General features: G+C 42.9%; 1 protein-coding gene across 1 annotated transcript in view; it reads right to left on the bottom strand.

Annotated features, from left to right (window-relative positions):
• The window catches only part of LOC311136917 (cytoskeleton-associated protein 5-like), a 41,273-nt gene that overhangs the window by 15,001 nt on the left and 7,229 nt on the right, over nt 1–19,043 (bottom strand). The window contains exons 6-30 of the mRNA XM_084171232.1: nt 18,863–18,995; nt 18,357–18,457; nt 16,510–16,623; nt 16,288–16,392; nt 15,993–16,082; nt 15,608–15,772; nt 15,230–15,358; nt 14,757–14,909; nt 14,474–14,572; nt 14,205–14,315; nt 13,913–14,005; nt 11,785–11,970; nt 11,556–11,650; nt 11,184–11,367; nt 10,824–10,969; nt 10,405–10,579; nt 10,106–10,219; nt 9,746–9,874; nt 9,102–9,296; nt 8,699–8,831; nt 7,456–7,565; nt 4,463–4,591; nt 3,694–3,846; nt 3,126–3,329; nt 1,487–1,622 (exon numbers count right to left, since the gene is read on the bottom strand). Coding sequence (XP_084027358.1) covers nt 1,487–1,622; nt 3,126–3,329; nt 3,694–3,846; nt 4,463–4,591; nt 7,456–7,565; nt 8,699–8,831; nt 9,102–9,296; nt 9,746–9,874; nt 10,106–10,219; nt 10,405–10,579; nt 10,824–10,969; nt 11,184–11,367; nt 11,556–11,650; nt 11,785–11,970; nt 13,913–14,005; nt 14,205–14,315; nt 14,474–14,572; nt 14,757–14,909; nt 15,230–15,358; nt 15,608–15,772; nt 15,993–16,082; nt 16,288–16,392; nt 16,510–16,623; nt 18,357–18,457; nt 18,863–18,995 — 3,382 coding nt within the window. The remainder of the gene's footprint in view (nt 1–1,486; nt 1,623–3,125; nt 3,330–3,693; nt 3,847–4,462; nt 4,592–7,455; nt 7,566–8,698; nt 8,832–9,101; nt 9,297–9,745; nt 9,875–10,105; nt 10,220–10,404; nt 10,580–10,823; nt 10,970–11,183; nt 11,368–11,555; nt 11,651–11,784; nt 11,971–13,912; nt 14,006–14,204; nt 14,316–14,473; nt 14,573–14,756; nt 14,910–15,229; nt 15,359–15,607; nt 15,773–15,992; nt 16,083–16,287; nt 16,393–16,509; nt 16,624–18,356; nt 18,458–18,862; nt 18,996–19,043) is intronic.

Raw genomic sequence — 19,043 nt, 5'->3', positions numbered from 1 at the left:
AGAGAGAGCGACAAAGGAAGCATACGGAGGTACAGTATGTAGCCTAACCTGATCCTTGAAGTTCAAGGTGTTTTTATTACCGTTGCACCATATCATGGAGACATATAGGCCTAGGTGCAATACAGGTTAGCATATGTGCCCTATGTATTTATGACAAGGGGGGTTGAGGAGACAATAGACATTGTGTCACCTTACATTGCAGTATATATATATATATATATATATATATATATATATATATATATATATATATATATATATATATAAATAAACAAACAAACATAGGATAATGTGAAACCATAAACCCACTAACGGTCCTGTTCAGAGGTTTATGATAAGCGTTCACTCAATAAAGTAAAGTTTAGCTACTTCCTCGTTTGGATAACTGTCCATTTGGCGCAGCTGGAACAGGGTTGTCTCTCCAATTCCTTTTTGAAATTACAGATTTTTTTGTCCAGGACACCAGTTTTTGTGGGCAGCAAAATCCCCGTGGTCGCAAAAGCAAACTAACTGCTCCTCATCATTAATAAGTTCCTCCATGTCTGTAAGAATTCTAGTCACATATTTGAATTCTCTGCAGCACAAACCTTCCTCATTGGTCGGCATTGGAGCGCAATTGCCACAACTCCACCACCAGTCTGTGTTGATCCTGGGCTGGGGCTCTTGTCCAGCTGCTGCTGCGGCCTCGGTTTCTAAAACAGTGGCTGCCAAGTTCAATTTGCCTAAATTCTGTCAGAATAGGCTACTCTGACTCAACTAAATAAGGTTTGACAACATCGACGCCCCTCCAGTAGGCTACTCTTCCTCCTCACTCGCGAGTTTTTCGTCAGACATGTTCTTGGTTGTAAAAAAAAAAAAATTGTATCCTCACTACTTCTACCCCCCAAACGAACTTGAATCTGTGACATCAAGCTCCATATAAGGGCATATTGTGACATTTCTACGTAGCAGGGTTTCCCCCACGAGGGCGCTCATGTGCAGTTGTTACCCATCTCCGCTGCTGTGACAGTCTGCTACATAAAATAATGATATAAAATACTCACAAATATTTTAGGTGGAAAAGTATACATTTTAAATCAAAACCGATGGTACTTTTGACAAAAATAGCAAATTCGGCATTACGCTTACTTATGAATTTGTGAATCACGCATTCACTGACAACGGAGCAGAGTGAGGCCTGCATCCAGTAACATCACATGTCACGTGACCCGTTTTTGCAGCCGTCGCAGTTCTGCACTCAAGAGAGAGAGAAGGGGAGAGGGCAAACTCCACAGAACTAGTTTCAATGTATGGAATTACTTGGGAGTTTCTGGATTTTGGATAAACTTCCCCTTTGGGTAAACTTCCCCTTTAAGCAACTTTGGGTCCTTGAAAAGCGCTTTATAAGTCCCATGTATTATTATTACTACAATGAATATAAGATTTGACAATGCAATGAATTGTATTTTCTCCTCCTTTATTCTAGCCTTAGTCCACTTGGTCTTACCAGCTCTTTGTTTGGAGTTCTTGGACTTGGTCCCATCCATGAGAAAAGGGAAGACTTTGCTGGCGGGGTAGACCTTACAAAGCATGGTGAAGATGGCACGCACATCTTTACGCACCACATCCTTCGATTCCCCAACCTGTCAGGTGAAAAAAGGATGTCACACAGCTTTCTATAAACAGAGACCACACCACATGGAGAGAGTGTGTTGGTCCCAGACCTAGGTTCAAATGGTATCTGAAATAATTGTAATACTTTGAACATTTGCTTGAGTCTCCCTGGAGTGCCAGATGAGTGGGGTTTCCACATTTGGGAGTATCCCACTGATCCGATTTGAAAGACTTCAGATATAATTTGAACCCTTGTCTGGGTGGTGGTAGAGGTGACTTTGAGGATGAGGTAGGGGATGAAGGATAAGGTGACATAGTTTGAGGATGAGGTTGGGGATGGAGGTGACTTACACTATATATACACAAAAGTATGTGGACACCCCTTCAAATTAGTGGATTCGGCTATTTCAGCCACACCCGTTGCTGACAGGTGTATAAAATCCAGCACACAGCCATGCAATCTCTATAGACAAACATTGGCATTAGAATGGCCTTACTGAAGAACTCAGTGACTTTCAACGTGGCACCGTCATAGGATGCCACCTTTCCAACAAGTCAGTTTGTAAAATTTCTGCCCTGCTAGAGCTGCCCCGGTCAACTGTAAGTGCTGTTATTGTGAAGTGGAAAAGTCTAGGAGCAACAACGGCTCAGCAGCGAAGTGGTAGGCCACACAAGCTCACAGAACTGGAATGCCGAGTGCTGAAGCACCTAGCGCATAATAACATAAAACTATTAGCCTGTCCTCGGTTGCAACATTCACTACAGAGTTCCAAACCGCCTCCAGAAGCAACACCAGCACAAGAACTGTTCGTCGGGAGCTTCATGAAATGGGTTTCCATGGCCGAGCATCCGCACACAAGTCTAAGATCACCATGCGCATTGCCAAGCGTCGGCTGGAGTGGTGTAAAGCTTGCCGCCATTGGACACTGGAGCAGTGGAAACGCGTTCTCTGGAGTGATGAATCACGCTTCACCATCTGGCAGTCCGATGGACGAATCTGGGTTTGGTGCATAGTGCCAACTGTAAAGTTTGGTCGAGGAGGAATAATGGTCTGGGGCTGTTTTTCATGGTTCGGGCTAGGCCCCCTAGTTCCAGTGAAGGGAAATCTTAAAGCTACAGCATACAATGACATTCTAGACGATTCTGTACTTCCAACTTTGTGGCAACAGTTTGGGGAAGTTCCTGTTTTAGCATGACAATGCCCCCATGCACAAAGCGAGGTACAGAGATTGTTTTCAAGATCAGTGTGGAAGAACTTGACTTGCCTGTGCAGAGCCCTGACCTCAACCCCATCGAACACCTTTGGGATAAATTGGAACGCCGACTGCGAGCCAGGCCTAATCACCCAACATCAATGCCAGACCTCACTAATGCTCTTGTGGCTCAATGGAAGCAAGTCCCCGCAGCAATGTTCCAACATCTAGTGGAAAGCCTTCCCAGAAGCGCAGAGACTGTTATAGCAGCAAAGGAGGAACCAACTCCATATTAATGCCCATGATTTTGGAATGAGATAGTGGATGGAGGTGACTTACTTTGAGGATGAGGTAGGGGATGAAGGAGGAAGCCTCGTATTCGTTGAGGTGGTAGTTCTCTCTGCTCAGCATGGGGAAGAGCAGCTTGAGGTACTCCAGAACTTTCATCAGCACAGTGCTGTTGGTCTCAAAGAAACGCAGCGTGAACCACTTCAGGATCAGGTCCAAGCAGCTGACTGTGCCCTCAAGCTCATCCTCCATACGCTAGACAGTGTAAAAATAACATTGTAGTCAGTCAAGTAAAAAAACTCCCTTAGGTTTAAAAAAAAACACTAATGGTTTTAGTCTAAAATAAACTTGTAGATAATAGGCAGACTCTACCGCACACCATTAGCTGATTTGTGAAAGTGCTGGAGGCAAAAGGCAAAACTGAAGAAACAGGATACTTCTTTTTCTGTTTCTCCAGTCTAATATAAACTAAAAATAAGATTTGATATTAGATTTTTTTTTTTTATTGCAAAAGAGATCATCTCAATAACACAAACCTGTATAAATAAAAAAGAAAGAGACTCACCAAGGGCTCTATCTAATCATACATGTGTTTTGCTGTCTCCTGCGGGGATCTTACCTCTCCCATGACCCCAATAGCCTTGACCTGGCGTTGGAAGTCAGAAGCGTGGAAGAGTTCGTCCTGGAGCCACCTGGCGAAGCAGGTAGACATCTGAGTCTTCAACTGGTCCACATACTCATCTCGAGGGGTCTGGAAATTCCATTTCAACACCTGCATCACAAGTGATTATTCAGCATTATTTACTCACATTACGAATTGTTTTAAGATGGTCATACCAAGGATCATTTAGATATTGCATTTCTAATTTTAGGACCCCTTCAGGTATCCCAAAAAGAATAATTGTTGACGAAACAAAGGATGTTTTTATTATGCCAATTAGATTTCATGCAAATTGACTCGGGTTAACTGACTCGCCAGGTTAAATAAAGGATAAAATAAATAATTATTTCTTGCTCAGCAAACAGTCTTATCCTGGGCATCCAAAATGCCACACAAACTGTCAGGGAGCAGATGAAACGCATGACATGACTCATTTCAATACTGTCCTTTTGATCAACCTTTTCCTTCAACACGGCACAGCCTCCACAGACAACAGAGACACCTCACCCACTCCTTTATCAAAGTGAAAAGCTACAAGGTGATAAAACTGAATAGCTAAAAAGGTGACGTCACTTCTCTGTAGCTCAGTTAGTAGAGCATGGAGCTTGCCACGCCAGGATATAGGTTTGATTCCCGGGACCACCCATAAATTAAATGCATGCATGATTAAGACTATGGATAAAGGCGTCTGCTAAATGGCATATATTATTACTATAATCTATATTACCTTCAGCCCTTTTTCCTCCTTTATCCTCTGTTCCTTGCCGTTGGGCACCAGCATAAAGATAACACCTGACCTGTCCTCCTCATCCTTGGCAGTGGCCTTAGTGACCGGGGCCTTCTTCCCAAGCACACCCTGAAGACGGGACGGGGAGAAATGAGGAGGTTTACAAGACAGCACAGAGACATTATCAGAACAACATAAAAAGCACAGAAACACCATCATTACAAGATACAAAGCTACAGGTAACTGCCAAAATAAAGGAAACAACAACACAAAGTGTCTTAATAGGGGGTTGGGCCACCAAGAGCCAGAAAAGCTTCAATGCACCTTGGCATAGATTCTATAAGTGTCTGGAACTCTATTGGAGGGATGCGACACAATTCTTCCAAAATAAATTCCATCATTTGGTGTTTTGTTGATCGTGGTGGAAATCGTTTCAGGCGCCGCTCTAGAATCTCCCATAAGTGTTCAATTTGGTTGAGATCTGGTGACTGAGACGGTCATGGCATATGGTTTACATCGTTTTCATGCTCATCAAACCATTCAGTAACCACTCGTGCCCTGTGGATGGGGCATTGTCATCCTATGGGGCCATAGCCATGGTAGCCAAAATAATGGGCTGCCCAGCATTTTTATACATGACCCTAAGCACGATGGGATGTTAATTGCTTAATCAACTCAGGAACCACACCTGTGTGGAAGCACCTGCTTTCATTTACTCAAGTGTTTCCATTATTTTGGCAATTACCTATATTTAAAAGCTAGAGAGAAAAGGGTTATTATGCATTGTGCTCAGAATATGTGGTAGAGAAACAGGGAGGTTTAAAAGACCGTTCAGAAACATAACAAGATATAAAGCTACATACAAAAGTTGTAAAACTCGTTTATAGCGTGGTCAGACAAAGACAGAAAGGTTTAAAAGACAGCAGAGAAACATCGTATGTTTATAATGTAAAGAACTCTCTGATTGCAGCCTGTATATGAAAAGCTAGACCAAATATTATTACCATTACAAGATAACGCTAAATATAAAAGCAAAAACATAAAACATTTAGATATTGTGTTCAGCCCCACACAGTGTGTGGGTGTGTTTTAATACCCACAAAACATGCAAAAAAAAAATCACCAACATAGTTTTAGAAACAGACACACGTGCAGTGCCTCAACACCCGGTGCAAGGCTCAGTCCACCCAGTTAGTCATTCCTGAGTCACATATTAGTAACAGTGGTGCTTGACTCCAACCATGTACCTGCTGGCTGCTACGCTTCCCCTTTGTAAGTCTTTTAGGACTACTGACACTATCTTTATCCGAGCTCGCAACAGATTCCTGGGGGGCGTTCTATTAAATGCAGAATGAAATATCCAGTTCACAGAGAGAAAAGCTGGCACATTGTAGGATCTTGGTGTGCCAAGAGCTGAATGAGATTGTACCGATTTAGATTTTAAATGACAGTGGCAAGCAAGATCCCCAGGGACTGGAGACAAGCATTATCAGTCTAGCTACAGAGCCTTCAGAAAGCATTCACACCCCTTGACTTTTTCCACATTTTGCCTCAGTCAACAAGTATTCAACCCCTTTGTTATGGCAAACCTAAATAAGTTCAGGAGTAAACGTGTGCTTAAAAAAGTCACATAATAAGTTGCATGGACTCACTGTGTGCAATAATAGTGTTTTTGAATGACTGCCTCGTCTCTGTACCCCACACACAATTATCTGGAAGGTCCCTCAGTCGAGCAGTGAATTTCAAACAGATTCAACCACAAAGACCAGGGAGGTTTTCCAATGCCTCGCAAAGAAGGGCACCTATTGTTAGATGGGTTAAAATAGACAACCAGACATTGAATATCCCTTTGAGCATGGTGAAGTTATTAATTACACTACAAAGATACTGGCGTCCTTCCTAACTCTGTTGCCGGAGAGGAAGGAAACCACTCAGGGATTTCACCATGAGGCCAATAGTGACTTTAAAACAGTTACAGACTTTAATGGATGTGATAGGAGAAAACGGAGGATGGATCAATAGCATTGTAGTTACTCCACAATACCAACCTAATTGACAGAGTGAAAAGGAAGCCTGTACAGAATACAAATATTCCAAAACATGTATTCTGTTTGCAACAAGGCACTAAAGTTATACTGCAAAAAATGTCACAAAGCAATTAACTTTTTGTTATGTTTGGGCCAAATCCAATACAACACATTACTCTCCATATTTTCAAACAGAGTGGTTGCTGCATCATGTTATCGGTATGCTTGTAATCGTTAAGGGCTGGGGAGTTTTTCCATTATAAAAAAAGAAACGGAATGGAGCTAAGCACAGGAAAATCCTAGAGGAAAACCTGTTTCATTGTGCTTTCCACCACACTGGGAGATGAATTCACCTTTCAGCAGGACAATAACCTAAAACACAAGGCCAAATCTACACTGGAGTTGCTTACCAAGAAGACAGTGAATGTTCCCGAGTGGCCGAGTTACAGTTTTGACTTAAATCTACTTGAAAATCTATGGCCAGACCTGAAAATGGTTGTCTAGCAATGATCAACAACCAATTTGACAGAGCTTGAAGAATTAAATAAATAATAATGGGCAAATGTTGCACAATCCAAGTGTGGAAAGCTCTTAGAGACTTAACCAGAAAGACTCACAGCTGTAATCGCTGCCAAAGGTGCTTCTACAAAGTATTGACTCAGGGGTGTGAATACTTACATAAATTAGATATTTCTTCATTTCATTTTAAACACAATTGATGACATTTCTAAAAACATGTTTTCACTTTGTCATTATGGGGTACTGTGTGTATACGGGTGAGAAAAAAAATCAGTTTAATCTATTTTGAATTCAGGCTGTAACACAAGAAAATGTGGAACAAGTCAAGGGGTATGAATACTTTCTGAAGGCACTGTATATCTGGAAAAACGCATCAAATGTATGTTTTAATTGTACACGGTCCCAGACAAATAAACAATGAAAATTGTAAGATTAATAAATGCATACCTTTTTAGCAGCTCCAGCCTTAACCACTTTCTTAGTCTTAGTCTCATGCTCAGGCTCGTCGTCATCATCATAGTCATCAATAACAGCTTTAGGTTTAGCTTTAGAGGAAGCTGCACAACACCAACAACAGAGTGGTTAGGAAGTTCTGGGATGAACACGGCTTATATAAATAATACTCTACTATAGAAGACACTTTTATATAGATTTACAGTCAAAGTCTACATGTTACAACACAAGCTACCTGTCCAAGGGAGCTAGAGAAATCTTTGCTTGCCCAAGATAAGAACATTGAAAAAGATAGATCCCCCTCTTCAAACTCAATGGCTGACGCTACTTTGCTGATATAGCCACATGAAAGGAGCATACTGGTGGTAGAGGATACTTTTGTGTGTCCCAAATGGCACACTATTCCCTAAATAGTGCGGTACCTTTGACTAGAGCCCTATTGACCCTGGTCAAAAGTAATGCATTAAATAGGGAATAGGGTGCCATTTGGGATGCACACAGTGTTCTGCACACTCATAGTTCTACAGCTGCACCATCGAGAGCATCCTGACCAGTTGCATCACCGCCTGGTATGGCAACTGCTCGGCATCCGACCGTAAGGCGCTACAGAGGGTAGTGCGTACGGCCCAGTACATCACATGGGCCAAGCTCCCTGCCATCCAGGACCTATATACTAGTCGGTGTCAGAGGAAGGCACAAAAAATTGTCAAAGACTCCAGCCACCCAAGTCATAGACTGTTCTCTCTGCTAACGCACGGCAAGCGGTACCGGAGCGCCAAGTCTAGGTCCAATAGGCTTCTTAACAGCTTCTACCCCCAAGCCATAAGACTGCTGAACAATTAATCAAATGGACCTGGACTATTTACATAGACACCCCCCTCCCCCCTTTTGTTTTTACACTGCTGCTACTCGCTGTTTATTATCTATGCATAGTCACTTTACCCCTACCTACATGTACAAATTACCTCGACTAACCTGTACCCCCGCACATTGACTCGGTACCAATACCCTCTGTATATAGCCTCGTTATTGTTATTTTATTGTGTTTTATTTTATTTTTTACTTCAGTTTATTTAGTAAATATTTTCTTAACTATTTCGTGAACTGCATTGTTGGTTAAGGGCTTGCAAGTAAGCATTTCACGGTAAGGTCTACACCTGTTGTATTCAGCGCATGTGACAGATACAATTTGATTTGATCATACTTCATTCAGAAAGTAACTGAGAAGCAAGCCAACCTGACTTTGCAGCAGGGGCACCGCCGCTGATAGACTTGGCTGCGGCAGCTTTGCCAGGAGGTGGAGCAGGCTTGGCTGGCATCACTGCCCGTGCCTTCTCCAGCAGGGCAGACACAGGCTCCTTCGAGGCGGGCTGCAGGGAGAGTGGGACACAGTCACTACAGAACAACAATACCATAGCCCATTGTCTTCCGACTTATTGAGTCTTTCTAACACGAATGTGTAGCCATGAACCGGACGTAAGACAATGTACTCTAGCCTGGAAATCCAGACTGAATACAGCTCTGTTTCACTTTCTTTCAATCCACTATCAATTAGTAACTCAGACTGGATTGAGGCAAAGGCATCTTTTATATCTTGAAATTTAGCCTGTCCAAGTCATCTCCTCCATGACAGAGCGTACCTTGAGTTTGCCAGTGGCCTTTAACATCTTCTCGTAGCCCAAATGCATCATAAAGGTGGGCAGGGCATCCTGGGCCTTCTTCCTCACGTCTCCGTTGCGGTCCTCCAGACAGGAGTACAGGTAGGGCACACACAGCATCAGGTCAGAGGGCACCGTACGCATGGTGGGGAGCTTCTCTGCCAGCCAACCCAGCACCTGGGGAGGGGAGGGGAGGGGCGTGTTATATGGGTCATTCTCAATCAATCAAATGTATTTATAAAGCCCTTTATAGATGAGCAGATGTCACAAGCCTAAAACCCCAAACAGCAAGCAATACAGATGTAGAAGCACAGTGGCTAGGAAAAACTCCCTAGAAAGGCAGGAACCTAGGAAGAAACCTAGAGAGGAGCCAGGCTCTGAGGGGTGGCCAGTCCTCTTCTGGCTGTGTCAGGTAGAGATTATAAGCGTACATGGCCATCAAACATGGTTGGAGGTATTATGATTCCCATTCCAGATGCCCCCAACGTTTCAACCTTGTGCTCAGATTCCACACAATACCCATGATACCAGCACCTAACCACATCCTGATCACATATTACTGCCAGCTACAAGAGGCAGGCTTTAAGAGAGGTTTTAAGAGATGACCTGAAGGGCTGTGTTTGTACCTCCTGCCTAAGGAAGGGGTTCTCTCTCTTGAGCTCTTCAGACAGGTCCTCTCCCTCCAGCCAGTCCTTCATGCCGGTCTGTTCTACCCAGGCCTGCAGGGTTGTCATGGCAGCAGCACGCACGTTGGTCTACAGGGGAGAGGGGGATACACAGAATCCACACCATTATTCACTCAATACAATACCGAGTGACAACTGATACTGAGAACAACAAAACAGTCACTCAGTCTATCACTTGTACTAGATTGTTATGCTCATTATGTGTATGTACTATGCGTACAGTATAATATTCTCTATCACACTAACCATAATAGCTACCTATGCCTTTGTGCATGTATCTCAGAGTACGATAGGCTTTACCTTGCTGTCTCCCAGTACAGTGATGATGGGCATACCCAGGTTCTTGACATGTTGCTTCAGAGCTGGGCCAATCGCTACGGCCATCTGCTGAAGAATGGTCAGGGTTTGCTGGACCTGGAGAGAGAAAATATACTTTGGTATAAGAAAAAGCTATAATGTCATATAATATTCTACTATGAGACAGAATAAAATATAGCTTAGACTTAACATACTAAAGAGTGCCTGCAACAAGTTTGAAGACCTCTTCGTCAATTTGATACTGAAAACAAAAACAGACAGCTAGCTCTTCAACCTCTTACCAGGATCTTGTTGGAGTCGTTGAGGCGTCCCTTCAGTGCCACGGGTAGCTCTCCTATGCTGGCCTGGATAAACTTGGCCTCAGAGATGACGGCTGCCACCTCATCCAGACCCTCCTTACGAATCTTCCAGTTCTTGTCACCTATCTTATCCACCATGTCTTGTGTGATCTTATCACTGCACAGGAGATGAAAGAATGAGTGGATTAATGAGGTGGAATGGCCAAACCATTAAACATAGAATGGAACCGTCAATCAAAATAGTCAAAGAAGTAGAAGGTTTTTCACACTACTGAGCTGAACAGAGCCAAACCAATCCAAGCAGTAATGAGCTTGCCTGATTACACATCCATCATAGTTGTTGAAAATATGGAACAGTGCAGACAAGGTAGTGTGAAAAGGGTATGAGTGTAAAGTCAAACCTAATGTCAGTTCTAGGTAGCAGATCCATGATGTCAGGTGCTCCTCCTCCTCCATCCTCCTCCTGCTCGTCTGCCTCCTCTCCATCCTCCTCTGCTCCTCCTTTCTTGGCTCCTCTGAACGCAGTCGGAGGAGACTGGCCTTGCATCTGACGCAGCAATCGCATCAGTCACATTGAAAATATATACATGTACATACAGTATTTCCATTTCTTATATGACAATCTTATGTAGACCGAACAGATAGCAGTTGAAATCAACCCCTAGCTAGCAATTTCAAAAAGAGAGTCAGAGGCCATTCATTAGAACATACAAATACATATTGTATACATACTATACTTATTAGATACACGTTTTTCTTACCTTTTCAAACTCATCGTCTATCTGTTTCAGCAGGGCAGGTTTCTCATCCTCGAAGAACATGCGTAGAGGAGCTCCCATGTACAGGTACATGACTCCTAGGAGGGTGATGGCTGCTGTCCGCACCGCAGGGTTGGTCGCTCCCAACGCCGTCTTTACGTTGTTAATGAAACCCTTCACATTGATGCTGCAGCGATAAACATGTACATATATATATCATACATATTTATAACAAGTTATAAAGCATTAGACCTGCAGACTTGTGTTACCGCAATGATTTTGTGAATTAGAATATATTATCATAGGACACTGAATGCTTTGATATTGTTATTGGTAAATGAATACACCTCCAATAATGGAAAGTAAGAAACTTACCCAGCAAATCCAAATTCCTTCATGGCGTTAGCCAACCAGTTGAGGGTTTCAGCTTGATTTTTAGGATTCTTCTGTGCAAAAACCATGGAGACCACCTGAGGGATGAAGCACACTAGTGAACAACTGATATTTCTTACTTGTGCTCTTTTTTAAATTCAAAGATGTGAAAAGGGAAAAAAACTGAATAGCAGAACCGCAGTTCTGAAAGGCAACACCACCAACAACAGACCTGTTCAGCTGTCCAGGGCAGGGAGCAAGCCTCAGCGGTAGCAGTCAGGCCCTCCTTGGCTTTGCCCCCACATTTCACATCTCCTATTTTATCCACCAGGCCGTCCAACACCACGAAGGCTGACGTCTTGGAGAAGGATCCCTTCTGGGCTATCAGACCCACAATGTGAAGCTTCATCTGCATCACCTGAATCATGAACAAACCCAAGAACCAAAAGTCAGTTATGACGACAGAGAAATGTGGGTCCATCTAGTGAATGGAATTTTATACATCCACAATAATGACAGGAGCTGGACAAATACAAGGTCCAATACATAGGACTATCCGTTAAAAAACAAACCTTAGGTGATACAATCACAACATTTTCACCAACATTTGTATCTACAGTGCATTCGTAAAGTATTCAGACCACTTGACTTTTTCCACATTTTGTTACGTTACAGCCTTATTTTAAAATTGATTAAATTGTTATTTTCCCCCTCATCAATCTACACACAATACCCCATAATGACAAAGCAAAAACAGGTTATAAATAAAAAACTCAATTATCACATTTACATAAGTATTCAGACCCTTTACTCAGTACTTTGTTGAAGCACCTTTGGAAGCGATTACAGCCTCAAGTCTTCTTGGGTATGACGCTACAAGCTTGGCACGCCTGTATTTGGGGAGTTTCTCCCATTCTTCTCTGCAGATCCTCTCAAGCTCTGTCAGGTTGGATGGGGAGCGCTGCTGCACAGCTATTTTCAGGTCTCTCCAGAAATGTTAGATCAGTTTCAAGTACAGACTCTGGCTGGGCCACTCAAAGACATTCAGAGACTTGTCCAGAAGCCACTCCTGCGTTGTCTTGGCTGTGTGCTTAGGGTCGTTGTCCTGTTGGAAGGTGAACCTTCGCCCCAGTCTGAGGTCCTGAGCGCTCTAGAGCAGGTCTTCATCAAGGATCTCTCTGTACTTTGCTCCGTTCATCTTTCCCTCGATCCTGACTCCCAGTCCCTGCTGCTGAAAAACCTCCCCACAGCATGATACCGCCACCACCATGCTTCACCGTAGGGATGGTGCCAGGTTTCCTCCAGACGTGACGCTTGGCATTCAGGCCAAAGAGTTCAATCTTGGTTTCATCAGACCAGAGAATCTTGTTTCTCATTGTCTGAGAGTCTTTAGGTGCCTTTTGGCAAAGCGGGCTATCATGTGCCTTTTACTGAGGAGTGGCTTCTGTCTGGCCACTCTACCATAAAGGCCTGATTGGTGGAGTGCTGCAGAGATGGTTGTCCTTCTGGAAGGTTCTCCCATCTTCACAGAGGAACTCTGGAGCTCTGTCAGAGTGACCATCAGGTTCTTGGTCACCTCCTGACCAAGGCCCTTCTCCCCCGATTGTTCAGTTTGGCCGGGCGGCCAGCTCTAGGAAGAGTCTTGGTGGTTCCAAACTTCTTCCATTTAAGAATGATGGAGGCCACTGTGTTCTTGGGGACCTTCAATTCCTCTGTAGCTCAGCTGGTAGAGCACGGCGCTTGTAACACCAAGGTAGTGGGTTCGATCCCCGGGACCACCCATACACAAAAAATGTATGCACGCATGACTGTAAGTCGCTTTGGATAAAAGCGTCTGCTAAATGGCATATTATTATTATTAATGCTGCAGACATTTTTTGGTACCCTTCCCCAGATCTGTGCCTCGACACAATCCTGTCTCGGAGCTCTACGGACAATTCCTTCGACCTCATGGCTTGGTTTTTGCTCTGACATGGACCTAATATAGACAAGTGTGTGCCTTTACAAATCATGTCCAATCAATTGAATTTACCACAGGTGGACTCCAATCAAGTTGTAGAAACATCTCAAGGATGATCAATGGAAACAGGATGCACCTGAGCTCAATTTCGAGTCTCATAGCAAAGGGTCTGAATACTTATGTAAATAAGGTGTTTTTATCTGTAATAAATTAGCAAACATTTCTAAAAACCTGTTTTTGCTTAATCATTATGGGGTATTGTGTGTAGATTGATGTAATCAATTTTAGAATAAGGCTGTAACGTAACAAAAAAGTCAAGGGATCTGAATACTTTCCGAATGCACTGTATGTATCCATTTTAGCTCGCTGTGGTAAGTGTTTAAACTTGGGTATGCTGTACCTGGAAGTTAGTCTCTTTCCAGCCTGGTTTCTTGGCCAGCATCCTAACCAGAGCCTGGCAGGGCATCTCACTCTTGTCCATCTGCTCCACAGCCTGGTGACAATCACATGATAAGAATATAACAGAAAAGTACCTAACTCCACTAATTTATCTATTTACACATTGTTGTAAAGAGCAGGTTCATAATATGAGCAAGACCACATAATTAAATAGAACACAAATGTATAACATTTGATGAGATATGAGTAAGACAATACTAAAGAGGTCAGATTATACAGTCAAAACGAGTTACCTTCTGAAACTCCTCCATGCTGGCCAGTCTCTCCTTCCAGTTAGCAGAGTCCAGCAGCTGCATGCAGGAGGCAGGGAGCACCGCGGCGGACTTCTCCTCACACACCTCAATCTAGTGGACACAAACAAGGTCAAACACTCAAGTTACCGGTAATGAAAGAGTTAACCACCGAAAAAATGGTCCGCTCATTCAACCAGACTACTAAATAATGAGTATTCCTACGGCTAAAAAGGCTGCACATAGCAGTCCTCTTAAAACAGTTGACTTACCGATAGCTCGGTCTCTATGAATTCCTTTGTTTCAGAACATTTCTTTCCTTTCGCACTCGGAGCGGAGGCAGGTTTACCTTTCTTAGGAGGTCCACCAAACTGCAAAATAATGAACACAAAAATTCATTTTTTAGTAGTTTCTTTACAGATACCTACTATGGTTACTGTCTCATCGGGGACAGTGTAGCGAGCCTGGTGAATAAGACTGGCAGCCTGGGGTTCACCTTGTCTCAGGCTAAAGTGGCTTTATATGCATTTTAATTGTCAAATCAATCAATCAAACCTTAGCTGCTGGGGCCTTCTTGGGCGGTGCAGAGGATCTAGCTGGAGCCTCAGCAGGCGGTGCTGCCTTTGCAGCAGGTGCCTTCTTCTCCGCCCCTCCACCACCTCCTCCTTTCTTTCCAGGCAGTTCCACCTTATCAGCACTTTCTTTAATCTGTTCATTTAGAGATGGATGGAGGTCAGGTAATTTCATTTGTTGTCTACTCTTCAAAAACGGGTCAACTTTAAGGATACTATCTCATAATAATACAACCGTATATCCAATAAATAACTAATCTACATTGGCATTAGTTCACTTTTAGTGAACTAGTTTTACACAGGATACACAAGATAACACGGCACACAAGATAGTAATAGATAGACTGATAACAACGATAAGGACATACTGTATATTGACGATAGACTCACACACTGTTATTAATGATATCAATAACGATAGATATACTGATACATATTCTACATAGCAATCCTCACCTTGTCAAGCTTGAGTTTGTCCAGATCAGCCAGGAATGGGTTGACAGCCTTCTCCCCCACCACCTTCATGGCTGTCCCCAAAGCTTCATACGCAGCGTCTCTCACCTCTGGGGCCGAATCATTCACTTGCTGAGAGGGTTCATCAAGAGATGGGGAGTAGGAGCATTATTCCCCACACGTTCACAAATTGGAGGACAGAACATCATTTGTGACCACAGAGGGATGTTTTCCCAGACACAGATTAAGTCTTGGACTAAAAAGCACTTTCAATCCAGATTCTTGACTAAGCATGCTTTTTAGTCCAGGACTACACGTAATCTGTGTCTGGGAAACCAGCCATGAATTTGCCTGTTTATGAATATGAAATGTTTTCGGTACCTTGAGAAATGCAGGGCAGAAAGCTTTGAGCATGCTCTTTGGCAACGTGGCTTGGGTGCAGTGGCGGAAGCTTCTGGCCAGGAACAGAGAGGCCTGCTGTTTGATGGAAGGGTTCTTGTTGTCCATCACACCCAACACATCCTCACTGATATTCTGGAGAGTTGTCTGCAAAACAATAAGAAGACGTGGAAAACATTATGTTAGGCACAGAAAATAAAATAGAAGCAGCCTGGAATGAGTCTCTTGACCAAATCAAACAGAAGATAATCTCTCAAAACAAGAACAGTCCCAACATTCCAGATCTTACAAAATCAGCTTGATATGAATCACATAGAAACAAAGCCCAAACTATGACCAGTGAATCCACATAGTACAGTTTACTCACAGTAAGGAAGATTGCATCAATAGCCTCTTGCAAGGCCTGGACCACTTGTGGTTTCTTCTCTTTAAACTTTTCTAAAATCGTTGGCACCACCTTGAAACACAGAGCATAATATAAAGCACAGTTTTCACATTATGTACAAAATCAGGGATGTACAAATACATGTTGCCACTGCTCCCCACCGTTACCAATGTAACCGCACTCAGCTTGTTCATGCATCAGCTCCCACATTCACTGCTCTTGGCTAGCATAACTGTCGTAAACACAATTCTATACCACTGCCTTGAAGGTAACTTACATGTCCTGCATATGTTCCAAACTTCTTCCGGAGCCCAGCTGCTAGTCCAGCCACACATTTGGCTGCCAGGGTCACCAGCATAACATTTGCATCTTTACCAATAACCTGGGAAACAAATTATTATTTTCAGGAGGTTTATCATTGTCCTACTTCCTGGAGATACATTCCATTACCCGGTATCCCAATTAGTGGCGTCCCTGTGAAACACAGATGTTACAGTACCTTTTTTAGTGCTCTGACTAAGTCACCAAAGTCGCCATTCTCCAATTTAGGGTTTTTAGCCAAGGTCTCCACTGCTTCCAAGGCCTCTTTCCTCTCCTGCCATTTTTTGGCCTCCTAAGATCAGATATAATGAGAGATGGTTTATGTCTTATTACATTGATCCAACTCAATACAAGAAACACATAATAGCCTAACTTTTGCTTTCAAACTCCTAATATAAAAAATATGACATACACTACCGGTCAAAAGTTTTAGAACACCTACTCATTCAAGGGTTTTTCTTTATTTTTTACTATTTTCTACATTGTAGAATAATAGTGAAGACATCAATACTATGAAATTACACATATGGAATCATGTAGTAACCAAAAAAGTGTTAAACAAATCAAAATATATTTTATATTTGAGATTCTTCAAATAGCCACCCTTAGCCTTGCACTCTTGGCATTCTCACAACCAGCTTCATGATGTAGTCACCTGGAATGCATTTCAATTAACAGGTGTGCCTTGTTAAAAGTTAATTTAATGCCAATCAATTGTGTTGTGACAAGGTAGGGGGATATACAGAAGATAGCCCTATTTGGTAAAAGACCAAGTCCATATTATTGCTCAAATAAGCAAAGAGAAACAACAGTCCATCATTACTTTAAGACATGAAGGTCAGTCAATACGGAAAATGTCAAGAACTTTGAAAGTTTCTTCAAGTGCAGTCGCAAAAACCATCAAGCGCTATGATGAAACTGGCTCTCATGAGGACCGCCACCGGAATGGAAGACCCAGAGTTACCTCTGATGCAGAGGATAAGTTCATTAGAGTTACCAGCCTCAGAAATTGCAGCCCAAATGCTTCACAGAGTTCAAGTAAAAGACACATTTCAACATCAACTGTTCAGAGGAGACTGTGTGAATCAGGCTTTCATGGTCGAATTGCTGCAAAGAAACCACTACTAAAGGCCACCAATAAGAAGAAGAGACTTGCTTGGGCCAAGAAACACGAGCAATGGACATTAGACCGGTGGAAATCTGTCCTTTAGTCTGATCAGTCCAAATTTGAGATTTTTGGTTCCAACCGCCGTGTCTTTGTGAGACGCGGTGTGGGTGAACGGATGATCTCTGCATGTGTATTTCCCATCGTAAAGAATGGAGGAGGTGGTGTTATGGTGTGGGGGTGCTTTGCTGATGACACTGTCTGTGATTTATTTAGAATTCAAGGCACACTTAACCAGCATGGCTACCACAGCATTCCGCAGCAATATGCCATCCCATCTGGTTTGGGCTTAGTGGGACTATCATTTGATTTTCAACAGGACAGTGACCCAACACACCTCCAGGCTGTGTAAGGGTTATTTTATCAAGAAAGAGAGTGACGGAGTGCTGCATCAGATGACCTGGCCTCCACAATCCCCCGACCTCAACCCAATTGAGATGGTTTGGGATGAGTTGGACCGCAGATTGAAGGAAAAGCAGCCAACAAGTGCTCAGCATATGTGGGAACTCCTTCAAGACTGTTGGAAAAGCATTCCAGGTTAAGCTGGTTGAGAGAATGCCAAGCGTGTGCAAAGCTGTCATCAAGGCAAAGGGTGGCTATTTGAAGAATCTCAAATATAAAATATATTTTGATTTAACACTTTTTTGGTTACTATATGACTCCATATGTGTTATTTCATAGTTTTGATGTCTTCACTATTATTCTACAATGTAGAAAATAGTAAAAATAAAGAAAAACCCTTGAATGAGTAGGTGTTCTAAAACTTTTGACCGGTAGTGTATGTTTAGCATATATTAATTCAATAGATGCACTTAAGGCCTTTTGAATTTAAGGGTCATTTCCCTGGAGCCCAAACGTACAATTTTGTCATAGAAGTCTTTAGGTAGTTTTGAGAGGATCTCCACTGCTTCCAGCAGCTCATAGGGGTCTACCTGAGGTGCAGGTTCGTCATCATCATCTCCTGAAAGAGAGTTTAGTGTGAGACCTTCAATCTGATAATGTAAGCCGGCCTACCCATCTCATTATCCACAATACGATTATAGAAAAAAAACAAGACGAGACTATATATTTGAGACTGTTTGATGTCGACATTTCAGCGCAAAGGCTTTTCACAAGACCAGTCTCAATCATCAAGACTACCATGCAACATTTACATACGTCAATCTTCTTGTCTTTCAACAACACCTGGGCATTTACAGTTATCTTCCACAATGATATAAAGCGTTGCACAAATTATTTGTGCCATCTTGACAACAATTCCATAAGTTCCATAAGATAGCACAAACAGACTGCCATCCAGGCTAGGAAAAAGGCGTAAAGTGGCTTAAATGTGGACATCAAAATTAGGCTGTCTGATAAAGTATACCATCTGCCTCGTCTCCTCCAGCTGCCTGCTGCTGTTCAAACTTGGCCTTGAGGGCCTGCTGTGAGCGGAGGAAGCGGCTCTGTTTGGGGGCTGTCGTCGGCAGCTTCACCCACTCTTCCTCCAGCTCCTTCAACTGTGGAAAAAAGAAGAGGAAACCCAGCTGTTAGACATCCCATGAATC

This window comes from Coregonus lavaretus (genome assembly GCF_964263955.1).
Source record: "Coregonus lavaretus genome assembly, chromosome: 11".
Lineage (NCBI taxonomy): Eukaryota > Metazoa > Chordata > Actinopteri > Salmoniformes > Salmonidae > Coregonus > Coregonus lavaretus.
Note: the sequence above shows the minus strand (reverse complement) of the source record. Positions and strands in the feature narration are given on the sequence as shown.